General features: G+C 45.5%; 1 protein-coding gene across 8 annotated transcripts in view; it reads left to right on the plus strand.

Moving 5' to 3' along the window:
* Syde2 (synapse defective Rho GTPase homolog 2) overlaps positions 1-17,116 on the plus strand; it is a 33,896-nt gene that overhangs the window by 6,003 nt on the left and 10,777 nt on the right. For 6 of the 8 annotated variants that reach the window (XR_005500274.2, XM_063281682.1, XM_039102136.2 and 3 more), the window contains exons 2-4: positions 4,995-5,666; positions 7,784-8,874; positions 10,983-11,109. Coding sequence is in view for 7 of the 8 variants with exons in the window: in XM_063281682.1 (XP_063137752.1) it covers positions 4,995-5,666; positions 7,784-8,874; positions 10,983-11,109 (1,890 nt within the window). In the remaining variant the exon portion in view is untranslated. The remainder of the gene's footprint in view (positions 1-4,994; positions 5,667-7,783; positions 8,875-10,982; positions 11,110-17,116) is intronic. The other 2 variants (XM_039102135.2, NM_001305229.2) reach the window with 2 other exon arrangements.

The raw sequence follows: 17,116 nt of genomic DNA on the forward strand, positions 1-17,116 counted from the left end.
CTTTCTCCCTTTACCCTCTTTAAAAACTTACCTACTTTTATGTGTATGGCTGTTTTACTTGTGTGCCACTGGCATGCCGGGGGGGGGGGGGGGACGGTCCACACAGTTAGAGATGATTGTTAGCTGCCGTGTACGGGACTGGGCATAGTACCCGGGTCCTCTGGAAGAGCAGAGGGTCCTCTTAAATGCTCAACCATCTCTCAGACCACCTTGTTAGCAGATATTTAACCATCTTAAGTGAGGCTGATAGGGCGATACAGATTCCCGTCTGTATCTTTTTTGAAGTATCTGAAACTCTGGTTTCATTATCGTTTTTTTTTTTTTTTTTTTTTTGATTGGGGCGGGGAGCCATGCTCTGCCAGCACCTCCCTCTCCCGCCAGTACCCCCAACATTAGTAACAGCAAGTGGACGGTTTCTGGCTGTCTTCTGGTTTTAAATCCTGTGCTGAGACAGTCTGGCCTTCCAGCCTTTGGAAGCAAGTGCAGCTTTTTTTTCGTTTTGTTGTTTTGGAAGAGTGCCATGGAACACTGGAGTTGCTGGTGGCTGGAAAACTTTGAGAATTACAAAATCAGCAGAAAGTACTGTTGTGTTGGTTTGAAAGTCCTGTGCTTTCCCAATCTAAGAGACGTCCGTTTGTCCTTTGAGGACGTATTGGACTGTTTTCAGGCCCTTGCTGAAGAAGGTGTGGTGTTCACTGTTGGAGAAGGATGCTTTTCAAACCATGTGCATGTGGATTCCTTAAAGTGCAGAGTCAGTCGGTGTGGGCAGGGCCCTGGGGGTCTGCATCTTTGTCGGGTGCTGTTTGGAAGGCCACAGGTTAGTAAGGATCTGGAGTTCTCCTGTCCCTCAGTTTAGGAAAGACTTTCTTACTTAATACTTGAGACTTAAACTGACCCCAGTGAGAGCAAAGCACAGAGCTCTGTCTGCTCCAGTCTCCTATGAATCGTCAGTGCTTGCAGTGGTCTCAACGGATCCCGTTTCACCACCAATCAGCACTAGTGATTTTGGAGTCTGCCAGAGAGGGGAGCGTATGGGAACGGTGGTTAACAGAACCCGGGTTTCTGGACAGATTTTTACTACTTCCTTGACCTTAGTTTCTCAACCTCTTGTGGCTTCTTTCCGTGGGCTGCTGTGAGAATCGGAACATAATTGGGTTCTGTGTAGGCGTTTGGCAGGCTTTGTGAGGATGCTACCTTGCCCCTGGTCATTAGGATGCTGCTGGTGTGAGTAGTTTGAAAGCTGAGGAGGAGGGCCTGGGGGAGCTTTGAGGCTGAGCTAGGGAGCACCCCACCCCCAGCCATACTTACTCTGTTGGCCTCTTCTGTGCGCTCGCGCTCTCTCTCTCTCTCTCTCTCTCTCTCTCTCTCTCTCTCTCTCTCTCATATGCCTCCTGTTACTTTTGTAAAATTGAAAATGATCTCAAGGTATTCCTTTCTACTTTTTCCTGTCTCAAAAGTGAGCATATAGTTTGCTTGAGGGTTTTTATTGTCAGTCACAAGGGGAGAAAAAGAAAAAAATGCCTTTCCTTACCCTCTACTTCCTTTCAGATTTATCTGGGAAATGCGTAGAGGTTCAGTTTTCTTAAACAAAACCTAAGCATAGTTGTCAATATCTGACGCTTATAAGAATACTTGTATTTGCTGGTTTTTTAAAGAGAAGGAAGGACACCACTCTCTTCAGTAGAGATTTTAAAGTGATGAAAAAATGCCCACAGATGCTGTACGTTTTCAGTTAGTGTGGAGATGCACAACTACTTAGTCCGCTGAGATGGGGTTAATTACCGAGCGGCTAAATGTTCACTAATCCTAAGGTATCTGGCTTTATTATGAAATAGTTATTGAGAAAATAAAATGGGCTCGAGTAGTTTTGCTCTGTAGCCTGCTTGTCTCTGTATCCATTGTTGCAATTATCTTACAGACTTTCAAAGTAAGATTACTTCCATTAGAACCTTTAAGTTAGACCAGTTAGCATGTATGGTTGCAAGAGAGGGCTTTTTGCCCTGCAACTTTGTATACTTATTTTTGTTACTGTTGTCTTGTGAACATATATTCTGAAGCAAAATCTACCTCTTAAATCTGTGCGGCTGAATTAGGTGGTACTTTTTAAGCACGGAAGGGAAGGAGAGAAGATTGCCTAGGGCTTCCAGGTTCAGTGAGAGACTCTATCTCAGGAAAGCGAGATGGAAGGTGGGAGAGAAGGCTTAGTGGTGAAGAGCGTTGTTTGGTTCTCAGTGCTCCCGTGGTGGCCCACAACTTTCCATAACTCTAGTTCTGGGGCACCCTGCTGCCAGCCTCTGCTTCTACATGGATGCACACACATGTTCACACTCTCACACACCACACACAGGAATAAAACCAGTTGGCGTCTCACAGTGTAAACTACGTTTCCATTCGACACGTTGGCTTGCTTAGATACAGGATGCTAAAAGCTTTATTTTTCTTTTACTGTAGATCCTTGGAATGTAGCGCATGTAGGTAGGTCCTATCAGGGCGAGAACAGTGATAGAGTACAAAACAATGTATCCGAGTAGACAGTGTTTGGGTGTTGTTAGGGAGCTCTGAGAAGGCAAACAAGATGTGACTTCTGGCCTCAGCTTTGCAATTGTGTCAGAACTGAGTGTAACAGTGTCCCTCACAGGTCTGGTATGCTATTACATAAGAAGAGCTGTGGACTGACTCATGAAATAGATCTTGATTTCGGCATCAGGACAGGAACATGCAATCCCTGGGAGCCCAAAGCCCAACAACTCCTGGCCTCGCACTTGTTCTCTTTGGATGGCAAGGAGAGGGAACTGAAGAAGGAATTTTTTTTTAAAAAAATGTAGATTTTATTTTTATTTTATTTTTTGTTTTCTTAAGACAGTTTCTCTATATAGGCCTGGCTGTCCTGGAACTCGCTCTGTAGACCTGTCTGGACTTGAACTCGGAGATCTGCCTGCCTCTGCCTCTGCTGGGATTAGAGTTGTGAACCACCAGCCCTGCCTCATTTTTCAGTTATGTGTCTATGTATCTTTGTCCTGTGGACTTGGTGAACACGGTGTCTGTGGAGGCCGAAAGAGGAATCACAGCCCCTGGGGCTGTAGGCTTCCTGCTGTGGGTGCTGGGAATAATCCAAGTTGGGTCCAAGAGCCATAAGTAACCTTAACAACTGAGCTCTCTCTCCAGCATCACGTTTCCATGAGTTGAAAGTGTTGAAGAGGAAACCTGGTCAGGGCGATGAATATGTGACAGGTTTGCATGCCCAGTCCTGGATGGTGGAGAGATGGCCCTTTCTTCCCAGGCTTCTGTAAGGTGGGAGTCAAAGTAGGAAAGCAAGCTCTTGCGTTTACCAACTGGTGGTCCAGACAAACTCCCCTGCTGGTCTGAGTAGGACTCTTAGTTGTCAGTCAATTTTAAACAAACGTATTGTCAATCCTTTATCAGCAGCTGCCTTACAAGGTGAAGTGTCCTGTGCTCTGTTCAGTGAGGGGCTCTCCCCTACTGTTAGCGGGTAACAGGGTAAGAGGGCTAATTTTACGTTAGGCTTCATTGCAAGCATCTCTTATGTGCAAAGGATTGCCTAGAGCACAGGTTGTCACCCTGTGGGTCACAGGAGTCAGGGGACTCTTTCAAGTTGTTGCGAAGACTGTTGGAGAACACAGAAATTTACATTGCGATTCATAACATAGTTACGGAGTGGCAACGAAAAATTTCCACAACATGAGGAACTGTATCAGAGGGTTGCAGCCTCAGGAAAGTTGAGGACTTCTGCTGCAGAGGTCAGGGGATTCGGAGCTTCCTTGCTGCTTTCTCTCTCCTGCTTGGCACGAGGTAGTCACTCACTGAGTAGATCCATGGCTTACATTGATTAAGCTGCTTGATTGGGTACAAGTTTAGGATTTAAAAGGAGAATGGCAGATTTACATTTTAAAGGATTTTTTTTCCGTAGATGGAAGGTTACTGAAAGCCTTGATTATACATGGGCCTAATTTTTTGTTTGCTACTAAGCTTATCGTGGCGTAAAATGTTGTTATCACTGCTATTAAACCACTATGCTTTATTTGCTGTGACAGAATGAATTAGCCATATATTCATTCAGGGTATCATACAGTCTCAGATTTCCACAAAAATGAACTCTTGATAGAGGTGTGCTTATCTTACTCACTGCCTTTCAACACAACCCTTTAGCGGCATAAACTTCTTTAGTTGCAAGTAATATAACATCCTGGTAACAGTGTAGCACTGTATTGACACAGACGCAGATGTAAGCTCCCTGGATCACCGGAAAGGGATGTTCTCTTCAGGGTTTATTTGTTCCTTAGGTTTGTGATTTAATTAAAGTCTTTAAGGTTAGTTAAAATGTAAAGACTTTTATTAAAAATTAATCTCTATGAAAGAAAAAGAATGTTGCTTACGCTTGTCATGATATTTATGTCATGAGTTGGTAGTATTTGGATAGCAATTAAAAGTGTACTGCTGGGGCTGGAGAGGTGGCTCAGCGGTTAAGAACACCGACTGCTCTTCCAGAGGTCCTGAGTTCAATTCCCAGCAACCACATGGTGGCTCACAACCATCTGTAAAGGGATCTGATGCCCTATTCTGGTGTATCTGAAGACAGCTACAGTGTACTTATATATAATAAATGAACAAATCTTTTTTTTAAAAAAGTGTACTGCTGAATAAAAAAATGTCCTTTAGGATCTTTCTAAAAATTATTTATATAAACATTTATACATATACACACACATACACACACATTACATTATGGTAAGACTTGGGCTCTGTTGTATTTTACAGTAATGACAGTGCTAGCTTGTTTTTTTTTTTCCTTAGAATTTCATAATATTGATGTGCCCACTTGGATTTCTAACTTGAAATTACATTTCGGTGGAAAAATTAGCTTTTGTGGTTTGGTTTTGATCAATGAATATGATTGATGTCACTTTTTATTTCTAAACATTTTAATACCTGGTCTCACAGTCTTTCCTCTGTGTTCTCTCTTTTGTCCTCTGAAGCAGACTTATTCGAGAATGTCTGTGGGTCTCCACTGAAGAAACGAGACCCTGGAGGTGGAAGGGGTAACACCGAGCTTAGTGGTCACCAGGCCCTGAACAACATCACTGTTTCAAAGAAACGCAATTGGCTGTATCAGAGCCCTCTGAGGTCTCCCAGTCTGGACAGACATTATTCCTCCCTCTCCCCCGTGTCTCCGCCCAGGCATCGGCTCCCGCAGCCTTTCTGTAAACCCCACAGAGAACCCTGCATGCACGCGGTGTGTAACGCCGCCGGTTCTCCGTCATCCAGAAACGGCTCTTCAGCCTTCAGTGAGGACGACGCCGATGACGAAGGAGAAATATGGTATAACCCCATCCCCGAGGACGACAGCCTGGGCATAGCACACGTCTTGAGTCTGGAGGAGGCAAACGCCGCTGCCCTGAAGCTCCCTGCCGTCCGTGTGAGCATGTTGTCTGCTAGAGACCTGGCGAAGGCAGAGACTCGTAGTGAAGACTTGCTGTGTCCTACCCAACACCGAGGTGACGTCCAGACCTCACAGTCAAATGGAATTAATTCTGTCGATTCCATTCATTCTACAGACATTGTGCAGCCATGCAGACAGAGATTAGGACACAGGACACAGGAGAGCCTGACGGCAGAGGACAGCCCCGGGTTGAAATCTGCTTTTACAGGTAAGAGTGACTGGACACCTGAGACTTCTTCCTTTCCAGGTCTTTGATAGTTCAACCCTGCATGTAGACGATGTCTGCTGTACGTGTCTTAGACTCTGTCCTTATTGAGTGAAGGCATCTCAGCCCTGGAGAGAGATGGCTTAGCATTAAGAGAAGTTGTTGGTCTTGCAGGGGACCTGGGTTTAGGTCCTAATACCCACGTCATTTAACTCACAGTCACAACCACTTATAACTCCAGCTCCCAGAGCATCCGACACCTGCAGCTTGGTACATTCCTTTGTACATTTAATCATTTTTTATTTTATACTTGCTTCTCGTAGCTGTTTTTGTGATTTGCTTGGCATAATTGTAGTTTCGATGAAAACCGGATTTTACGTTTTTGAATTTTAAGAATCAAGGCAATTTCGCACTCACACAGGCCTGCGCGGGCACGCGCTGGTTCTTGTGTGTAAGTTGGGGCACACGCATGTGCAGACCTCACGAGGTCAAGGATGACCTTGTGCGTCTGTCCCCATCTGCCTCCTTGTTTGAGGCAGGTCCCCTTTTATCAGTCACCTCTGCGTGTGCCACCCGCTTCCACCTCCCATCTCACGGCAGGAACACTGGCTACGAACCACATCAGCACAGCCGACTTTACTTACCTTCTCAGGATTTGAACTCAGGTTCTCATGCTCATGCACCGGGCACTGCTCAGGAAACTGTCCCCTTAGCCCCAATTTTTTTTGTAGTAATAAAGTTCCCCCCTCTGCAGAAGAGACTCTAACAAATAAAATATTTCACCTTACCAGTGAATGACAGTAGAAACTGTTCACCAACAGTTTATGAAAAGAGACGGAATATGGAATCCCTTAATAATTTAGGAAAACCCAGAGCGGGTTTGGTATACTGGGTGGCTCTTCTAGGTTATAATAAGATGGGCTGATGTTGGGTGAAGCAGACCCTGATTACCACACAGTGTTCTAGGCCAGTGAGCCAGGAGGGCTGTTTTGTGATTGGATTGCAGGGGATGCTTTGTCCCATGCCTGTGCAAGTACTCCATTCTTTACTGGCTGTTGACTGGGAAAGCTCAGTCTGCAGGCCTAGCATGGCCGTTGTCCTATACACAGACAGTGTTGTCATTAGGGTACAGAGATGGGCTGAAGGGGACTTTCTGTTAGTGCTTTAAAGAAAGGTCATTTATCTGCTGATTCCGAACAAATGTGTGTTCACATTTTAACCCTGAAGCGGCTTTGCCGAGATTAGATCCCGGTTGGTGTTAAGATTATTATACCCTTGCGTAAAGGGGTGGACAAACCCTGAAAATTAGGAATTAAATAATTGCGATGACTGCACTGCTTTTTAAAGGAAATCTCTAAAGAATTATTTATGTATGTGAACGCACTGTCGCTGTCTTCAGACGCACCAGAAGAGGGCGTCGGATCCCATCACAGATGGTCCTGAGCCACCATGTGGTTGCTGGGAATTGAACTCAGAACCCCTGGGGGAGCAGTCAGTGCTCTTAACCCATCTCTCCATCCCTTAAAGTAAATTTTAACTTACATACCCAGAACATATTTTTATTTTCTTTGGTTAATTTGAAAACTCAGTGGGAACATGTACAAACTCAAAAGTTTGGCAGTTAGCAGAGCCTAGCGCTGTTTCACCAGAACCAGCCTACCAGGGAGTTTGGTTGGATATACAATATCCTAATCGACTTTTAGAACAGAGAAGGCCTCTTTGCTGCCCAAATCACAGATTCATTTGGTTTAAGTTGACAACCCTTGGCTTTAGAGGGTATAAATACTGAAGCAGTATTGTGATGTTCGAGTTCAGGTTCTGGTTGGATGTATTGAGATATGGAGCCTTCTCTAGTTCCTCCAGAACTCACTATTTCAGGTTCTGCACTCACTGCAAAAGGAAAAATGTACCAGGAGCCCGTGACCCTGCGTCCCGGGCTTCAGGACAGCAGGCGGGCAGGGTCACATCCTCTTACCAAAATCCATCTCTGTGCTGAGACCGAGGCCCGCTGAGCAATGTGGGTGTCTAGGTCCAGGTGAGAACCAGTTTGCTTACAGAGCAGGGATGCAACGGGAAGTCGTTCCCTTCTCTTCGTAACACCGTTCTTTCTGCTTTTTAAGGTCCCGGGATCTTAGTCTCTACAAATAGGACTGAACTGAGAGCTCTGGAGCCACCTTCTCCAAGCCCCAGCCCCGTGAAGAAAGGCAGCTCCATTACCTGGTCTTTACCAGACAAAATAAAATCTCCACGCACTGTGAGGAAACTCTCTATGAAAATGAAAAGGTTGCCTGAGTTCAGCCGGAAGCGGGGTGCCAGGGGAGCCTTGCACTACACCAACAGTCCAGACAGGACCCCTCCTTTGTCTAAGTGGTACTATGGAGAAGGTCCTCAGAGTGTACTTCTGCCTTCCGGGAACCCAGCCAGCAACGTAATAAGCCGGTACCACCTTGATACCACTGTGTCCTCTCAACACAGCTACCAGAAGAAACCCCTCGGGAGCTCCAGGTATCCCTGTAAGGGTGGGTACCTCAGCGACGGAGACTCACCCGAACTTAGAACTAGATCTAGCAAGCATGGATCCGAGCACAGACTTGGGAAAGGGAGAGAAGCCGTTCCAAGCGGTTGTAGCAAAAATGAAATAGACGTTGGTGCCTTTAGACATTACAGCTTCTCGGATCAACCCAAGTGCTCCCAGTACATATCCGGACTCATGAGCGTGCACTTTTATGGAGCAGAGGGTTTAAAACCGCCCCGGATAGACTCCAAAGATGTCTTTTGTGCCATTCAGGTTGACTCGGTAAACAAAGCCAGGACAGCTCTGCTCACCTGTCGAACGACGTTCTTGGACCTGGACCACACTTTCAACATAGAGATCGAAAATGCACAGCATTTGAAACTGGTGGTGTTCAGCTGGGAGCCCACTCCCAGGAGGAACCGTGTGTGCTGTCACGGCACGGTCGTCCTGCCAGCTTTGTTCAGGGTGACAAGAACACATCAGCTGGCTGTCAAGCTGGAACCCAGAGGGCTCATTTACGTCAAGGTAACCTTGATGGAACAGTGGGAGAATTCTCTCCACGGCCTGGATAAGAACCGAGAATCAGTGATGTTTGGAGTTGACATCCAAAAAGTTGTAGAAAAAGAAAACGCAGGCTTGATGGTGCCGCTGCTGATACAGAAATGTATCATGGAGATTGAAAAGAGGGGCTGTCAGGTATTGTGCTGTTGGTCTGCTTTCCCCTTTTTCAATTGGTTGTTGAGTCTTGGGAAAAGGTATTCAAGGTAAGGCTAAGGGGGGAGGAAAAATATTTAGACATTTCCCCAGCCTTGCATTCCATCACCACCATCATTATTTTGGAGTGCGTCTCACGTCGTAGCTTTTGCTGCCGTGATTTGAGAGCGTGCTGCACTGTTCCACGGTTTATGTTGGGAGGCGTCTGTTGCCCTTTCGTTCTGTTCTTGCCGTTTCACTGTGAAACTATTTGAGATTCATACGAAGAGAGGGTGTGGCACGAGCATGCACTTCCTGAGATGCCGTTGGCCTTTGCTTCTGACAGGAAAGGTCACTGCAGGGATCACTCATGGCCTTTGTCAGCTCAAGTGTGTGTCCATGACTCAAGACATCAGCCTCTGAAGTGAGGGCTACAGCCTAAGCTTCCTTTCTTTGATGTACGCATTAAATTTTTACTTCTGTGTCTTTTAAAAACAATCTGTGTTTGTGATTTGAGTCTTGGGGGATGAAATGTTTGATCAGCTTATTGTTTACTGTCGTACATCGTGCTTTAATCTGTCACAGGTCTTCAAATTCAGAGAAGTATGTGCTTCCTCTGTATAGGATTTTATAACACTTAAATGGGCTTATACCAAATGGGCTGTCATAAAATTGGTTTCTCTTACTGTGGAAGCGTTTCCCTTGGTCCTATTTAATATCTGGGCTTTATTTTCTTTGTCATGGATATAATCTTAAAAATATAGCATAGCCTAAAACGTCAAACATAGGTTATCCGTGGGTTTCTTTCCGTAAAGGGATTCTATTTGCTGGGTTGGACCCTGACAGAGAAGTGGATTCTCCAGATTTTATATCTGCCAGCCGTCTGGACTTTCTTTTTAATTTTTTTTATTTCATGTGCATGGGTGTTTTGCCTGCATGTATGTCTATGTACCATGTGTGTACCGCTGCCTGGGGTCTCACCGTGTGTTTTCTGAGATGGCGTGCTAGTTCTCACTTGCCGTTATCCATAGGAATGGCTCAGGACCACAGTCGTGACTTTGGACATGGGAATTGTCTTTCTAGCACGTTCCCTGGTTTTCCTTATGTGTCTCTGACCCCCTTGCCGGTAGGAGCACTTTGCATGGATATTCTCTGAAGTAGATTCAGACTTCTGACCGTGTTTCGGGTGCACAGTCATCTGAGAACCTTGGGTGCCGCTTGCCCGCGTGACTGTCGCCGCAGTCCTGTATCAGGCCTGCCTCTCTGCTCTTGGCAGTTGTTCAGTAATTTGGAGGAGAGGCGGTCATAAGTGAACCCGGACGTCTCCGTTGCCCTCCTCATTTTCTAGAGCTCTTAAAGATTATATGGAGATCCCTAATTCAAGCTTTTGAGGGTTGGTCATGCCTTGTTATTGTGAAATAATTTTCTATAATTGTTCCTTCAACTCAGGGTGACTGCTTCCTTAAATAACCTTTTGACTTGAGAGTACAGGTGACAACCCTTTATTCTCTGTAAATTTATCTCTTTCCCGCCTTCCCTCCCTCCCTGACTCCCGAAATCACACTCATGCAGGCCAGGCTGGCTTTGAATTTGCCATGCAGCTAAAGATGATCTGAAATTCCTGACCCTCCCACTTCCACCTCCCAGGATCTGGGCCCACAGACGTATGTGCCCCCACACCGGGTTTATGCTCTACTGGGGATTGTGCCCAGCACATCACTCTGCTGTCAGGACTACATGCCCAGGTTGGCTTACTCTTCCTGGATGTGTGTTGAACTCCCGAGGACTCAGTGACTAGAAGGACTAGCAGTGCTCACCTGACAAGAGTGTCCATTGGAGGCTCCAGAGTGAGCATGGTCTGTGTAACTCTGCATGACTGTAACAGCAGGCTTCATTTTACCCTTTTAGTTTTGGTTACTTCATTACCTTTTCTTAAAATCCAAAATAGGCTTTATTTTCTTCCGTCACTATCATCGGTTAACTTGAGATTTCAAAAGCTGCGTTTGAGGAGTTAGGATGACTGTAAGGTATTTTTGACTGTCAAGTTCACGTGATTTACATTACACCGTTGTGTTCATTATCGCCTCCGTAACGTGGCGTTTTGTTCCTAGGTTGTAGGCCTGTATCGATTGTGTGGTTCAGCAGCTGTGAAGAAAGAGCTTCGAGAGGCTTTTGAGAAGGACAGCAAAACTGTCGGTCTGTGTGAAGACCAGTACCCAGATATAAATGTAATAACAGGTAAAACACGGGCCTTATTTTGTGTTCCCCTGTAGGAAAGAATGTGGAGGTACTCTTTTATAACCTGTGTCTGCTTTGCTGTTGTTCTGAAGTCTTTTTTAAAGATTTATTTATTTATTTATCATATATAAGTACACCGTCACTGTCTTCAGACACACCAGAAGAGGGCATCAGATCTCATTACAGATGGTTATGAGCCACCATGTGGTTGCTGGGATTAGAACTCAGGACCTCTGGAAGAGCAGTCAGTGCTCTTAACTGCTGAGCCATCTCTCTAGTCCTGTTCTGAAGTCTTTTCCTTCATAAACCACTGACTGTCATTTTCTGAGGGGGGTATTAAAAATGGAGCTCGATCCCTGAAGAGCCAACATATGATGGGGAGGTAAGACCTGATTATTTCACTGAAGCAGACCCGCATCTACAGGAGAGAAGCAACAGGCCACAGGAGTCCGCCTGACGGGCCGCAGGTGGCTGATTCACCCGATTAAAGAACTTAGATACTTAGCTAGGCAGAGGGATCCAGTAAGGATTTTTGAGTAGGAGACTGGAGTCGATAAAGGCTATTTTGAGGCACATTAATTGTACTTGACAGACTGAAGAGAAGAGAGGGAGAAAGTCGGGGAACCTTGGAGATCTCGGGGGTGAGGGGGTTTGGGGGCAAACACACATTCAAGGGAAAGTTCTCATCTGCTGCTGAGGAAAAGTAGGAGTGGGAATTGGGGCGTCCCTCTCTTCTCCCCTGAGACAAGGCCTCAGTAGGTACCTCAAACTGGCATCAGATTTGCAATCCTCCTGCCTCAGCTGCCCAAGAGGTGGGGTTATGGGTCTGCACCAGCATACCCAGCACGAGGAGACGTATGTGTCTCGGCGGTGACTGTAACCCCACATACAGCATAGGGAACAGTACTAACAGTGTGAGGTACTGAAAATGGAGGCTTGAGAGTAAGTGTCATAGAGAATTCAGTCCCTGGATGGTCCACAAAAGCGTAAAAGTACAAGAACTGGCAGTCTCCAAACTCTGGGGGTCGGCAAGGAAGGAAGAGCCTTGGAAAGTTATTTAGAGGAGTCCAAGTTTGAGAAACCAGAGTCAGCAGAGATTACAGTGTGGCAGCACTGCCGTGTGTGTGTGTGTGTGTGTGTGTGTGTGTGTGTGTGTGTGTGTGTCTGTGTGTGTCTGTGTGTGTCTGTGTGTGTCTGTGTGTGTGTGTCTGTGTGTGTGTGTCTGTGTGTGTGTGTCTGTGTGTGTGTGTCTGTGTGTCTGTGTGTGTCTGTGTGTGTCTGTGTGTGTGTGTCTGTGTGTGTGTGTCTGTGTGTGTGTGTCTGTGTGTGTCTGTGTGTGTGTGTGTGTGTGTCTGTGTGTGTGTGTGTCTGTGTGTCTGTGTGTGTGTGTTGGTTTCTAAGAGAATAGGAAAAGGCGCTTGAATTAGTCTGCGGGGAAATTGCTTGTAACCTTACCGACAATCTGCCCAGTCTGATTCTTTACTGTCTTAGGGTTTTACTGCTGTGAACAGACACCATGACCAATGCAAGTCTTATGAAAGACAACATTTAACTGAGGCTGGCTTACAGGTTCAGAGGTTCAGTCCAGTATCATCAAGTCAGGAACATGGCATCGTCCAGGCAGGCATGGTGCAGGAGGAGCTGAGAGTTCTACATCTTCATCTGAAGACTGCTCATGGAAGACTGGCTTCCAGGCAGCTAAAGTGAGGGTCTGATAGTCCACGCCCACAGTGACACACATGCTCTTACAAGGCCACACCTCCTAATAGTGCCACTCCCTGGGCCAAGCATATGCAAACCATCACATTTACTTACCATTCCTTGTGTCTTTACTTTTTAATTACTAACGTTTGGGGGCCAATTCAGACTCGGAATACCTCGAGATACATCCATTCCATGGCATCTGCTTTTCTTAGTTATCAGCACCTGACCAAACTTGTCTTCTGTCCCCTCTTTGATCCTCTCTAAATCATGATTATTGAGAAATGAACTGCAGACATCGAACCTTCTCATCTCTAGGTGCACGGTGGGATTCCCCTGCCTCAGCGTGCTTTGGCAGCTTTGTCTTTGCTGAAAATGTCATCCAACATCTTCTCTGTCTTAACCTGCAGATGTTTAACTCTCCTAGTTTGTTTCCTTAGATTAATTTTTAGGTGTGGTTTAAGGAAAGTTCGTTTCTCTGAAGAGATGGTGTACTGTGATCCTTACTTTTAGAATTGTGGCTTTAGGAGTAGTTGAGGTTTTGGTTTTGAGTGACTTACGTAGAGTGCTTACTGTCTGTTGTCTTGAACGAATGATGTGACTTTGATCTCAAGCAGTTTACTAAGAGAAAGCAAACCGAGGAATTGAGACAGGATCTCACTCTGTAGCTCTGGCTGTCCTGGAACCCACTGTAGGTAGACCAAGCTGGCCTCAAACTCACAGAGATCCTCCTGCCTCTGGCTCATATAAAATTTTAACAACTCGGAAACTTTTACATTTTTGGTAAGGGGCAGCTTATTACTTTAAAAAACGAGAAAGCGGGGTTGGGGATTTAGCTCAGTGGTAGAGCACTTGCCTAGGAAGCGCAAGGCCCTGGGTTCGGTCCCCAGCTCCGAAAAAAAAAGAACCAAAAAAAAAAAAAAAAAACCAAAAAAAAAAAAAAGGAGAAAGCACGTGACTTGCAAAATTAGCAAAGGATTCACTCTAAGAATTCATTAAAGGAAAGTTTTATAGATTACCTATTTCTAGGAAAGTATAAACAAAAGTGAACGCTTGTCTCAGCTTAGCTTGGACATAAATGCGTTGCCTCGTGCTCAGGTCCTGGGGGTGGGAGGTGTGATCTGGGTTGGCTGTTTTGTTTAAGAACAGGTCCTCGCCCTCGGAGACTTGCAGTGTTTGTAGATATGATCACGGGTTAGTGAAGGTCTGCTGTGTGGCCTCCTTTTCTAAACAGGAGAGTTGGAAGCCACAGACGAGATGGTTCTTGCCTCTGAGATTTGCACTGATCCATTTCAGTAAAGCAATTTTTCAAAAGAGTTTGAAGCTGCTTTCTTTCTTGATTAAAAACACAAAAGACAATGAAAGGATTTGTCTGAGAAGCAGCATATGAATTGGGATTCCACACAGGGGCTCAGAGAGAGAGAGAGAGAGAGAGAGAGAGAGAGAGAGAAAGAACACTGTGGGTTTGTGAGTTGGCCAGTGACGAGCTGTCTCAGGCATTCACTCTACATGAACTCACATTTCTGCACAAATTGAGGGAAATACGAGCGAAGAGAACCTGAAATACAGGGAACGGATGGCGCACGAGATGGGAACAGTCCAGACAAAGTGTTGTGCTTCGGTACAGGGTTTAATGCATGAAGTCTATCTTGTGAAATCTTTGATGCCTTGTTTCTGGTTATATTTTCCATCATTTTAAAAGACTTTAGCATTCAGACAACCTGTTTGGAACACTAGAGTCTTTTTTTTTTTGTTCTTTTTTTCGGAGCTGGGGACCGAATCCAGGGCCTTGAGCTTGCTAGGCAAGCGCTCTACCACTGAGCTAAATCCCCAACTCCGGAACACTATAGTCTTAGTTCCTTGCCATCCCAAGTGGTTTTTTGATAGAGACGGAAGAAAGTCATGAAATAGCTCAGTCCGGTCTGCGATTTACAATCCCGCATCAGCCTCCCACGTGCTGGGATTGCAATCGAGTGCGAGTGTCTTGGTGCCCAGTGACCTTCACGTCACCTTTGCTGTGGTGACTCACTCCTAAGGTCTAACCTGGTTTTGTCTTGCGGAACCCGTTTGCAGCCAACAGATCGAATTCCAGATCCTTCCGGTCCTTGGGGCGTTCTCTTTTGTTTTCCAGTTGCTCTTTCTGTCTGAGTCTCCTTGAGCTTCTGTTTCCTTGCTGCTTTCTCCTAAGTCCTCACTGTTACCGTATTCTTTTCCCTGGTTCGTTATTTCAGCCACTTGCACTCAGTGCCCTGAGCGTCCTTCCTTTGGGAAGACCAATGCCTGCATTTAGTCTTACACAACCGCTTGATTGAGGCATAATTGCCATAAAATAAAATGCATGTATGTAGAGTATGCAGCTGGGCGTTTTCATACGGGTTTGCACTGTGAAATCATAGCCGCAGTGAGTATAAAGGATCCAAGTGGCACTTATGTCCTTTGTGGTCCCTCCTACCTGCACCCTCACCTCCCTCGCCCCCAGTCTTAGGCAGCCATAGATCTTTCTATTGCTATAAGTTGATTCTTCATTTTCTAGAACTTGGGAATTCACCTTTTTTATAAGCAAACAGAAGTACATGGTTTTATTTACTGGTGAAATTCCCTCACATTATTGCAAGTGTCTGGCCTGTTTTCCTTTTTAATGCCGGGCAGTGTTCCACTCTGGATAGAGTGGATATAATGTTGATGGGTCCATTCATCTCTTAACCAGCGTTTATTTGTTTCCAGTTTGGGGCTGTTACAAATAAAGCCATCGTGAATATCCAGACGCACATGGTAGTAGCACATGCATGTCTAGTGCTGCTGCAGTCGCACTGTCTTAGCTGTCTGCATTACACAGTGAGACTTTAGATTTTCAGATACCGTTCGATAGGAGATATCCCTTGAAACAAAGTGTTCAGATATGGAGCTTAGAGCATGGTTGAATTATGAGGGCTGTGGATCAGTCAATGGATTAACCCACTGCTGGGTTTATAATTTGACATCGTTTTTGGGAGATGGTAGAAAAATGGAAGGTCTGACCAACAGTGTCACCGGTATGTCCCTGGTCTCTCTCACTCTCTCGCCATCCCAGCAGCTGTACCACAGATACAGCCATGGAGCCAGCCAGCCGTGAATGGAAACCTCCAACATCATGAGGCAGATTAAACTCTTTTTTTAAAACATCACTTGTCTCAGGCTGGACATGGAGGTGCACACCTTAGGCCCAGCTCTTGGGAGGAAGGGGCAGGCAGATCTTTTGAGTTTGAGGACAGCGTGGGCTACACAGAGAAACCCTGTCTGGGGGAAAATGGCTGTTGTATCTGAGGCCCTGTTTACCCCAAGATCATGAAAATTTTCACCATTTTCTTCAGAGAATTTTATGATTTTACTTCTTACACTTAAAATTAAGTTTTGTGCATTTTTCTAAGGAGTTTTATTAGTCTTTAGTCAGTGGGTATCTGCTTGTCTTAGTTTCTGTTGAGTCTTTTTTCTCCCTACTGTGTTCAGCCGTTTTCTTTATCTACTATTTATTTTGTCTTGTATATTAGCGGTTTGCTTGCATTTGTGTATGTGCATGGTGTGCATGTGTGATGTGCACCATGTGCATGTGTGTAGGGGCACCGTGTGCATGTGTGCATGCGTGACTCCTGCTGAGGTCAGAGCAGGGCATTGGAGTCCTGGAACTAGAGTCCAGACGCTGTGAGTTGGACTGACCCCTGGTCCTCTGTAAGAGTGGCAAGACTTGTAACCCCCCGAGCCATGTCTCCAGACCCCAATGACTGACTGTGGGCTCCCATTACTGGTCTGCCAGGCTGAACGTCTTGATGCCTGTGGTATCACACGCATGACTGAAGCTCAGCCGGAAAATTTGAAATTGGCAGGTTTAGCCTCTCCCATTTTCCTTCCCAGGACTTTTAGGCTGTTTGAATTTCCTAGGTATAATTTTTGGGATCAGTTTTTAAGTTCGTGTGACAAAGCTGGCTGGGTTTCATTTTTCCTTTTGTTTGGTGATAATGGTGATCAAATTCACGGCTTATGCATATGAAGTAAGCCCTCTATCATTGCGTTACACCCCCAGCTCTGAGCTGGGATTTGGTAGGCTCTGTATTGATTCTATAATCAACTTAGGGTGTGTGGTTGTCTTCACAATGTTATCTTCTGGTGTAGAAACATGGGATACAGTTGTTTGTTCTTTTCTAGACTGTCCCTTTTCTGAGTAAAACCTCGCACCCGTATAGTTTCCCTGAGTATTTAATTCTTTGTGGTGCTGATGTGTTGGGATTGCTTTTTTCTTTCTCTCACATCCCTCTGCCCCCCACTCCTCCTC

The sequence above is a fragment of the Rattus norvegicus genome, chromosome 2, assembly GCF_036323735.1.
Source record: "Rattus norvegicus strain BN/NHsdMcwi chromosome 2, GRCr8, whole genome shotgun sequence".
In the NCBI taxonomy this organism is placed as follows: domain Eukaryota; kingdom Metazoa; phylum Chordata; class Mammalia; order Rodentia; family Muridae; genus Rattus; species Rattus norvegicus.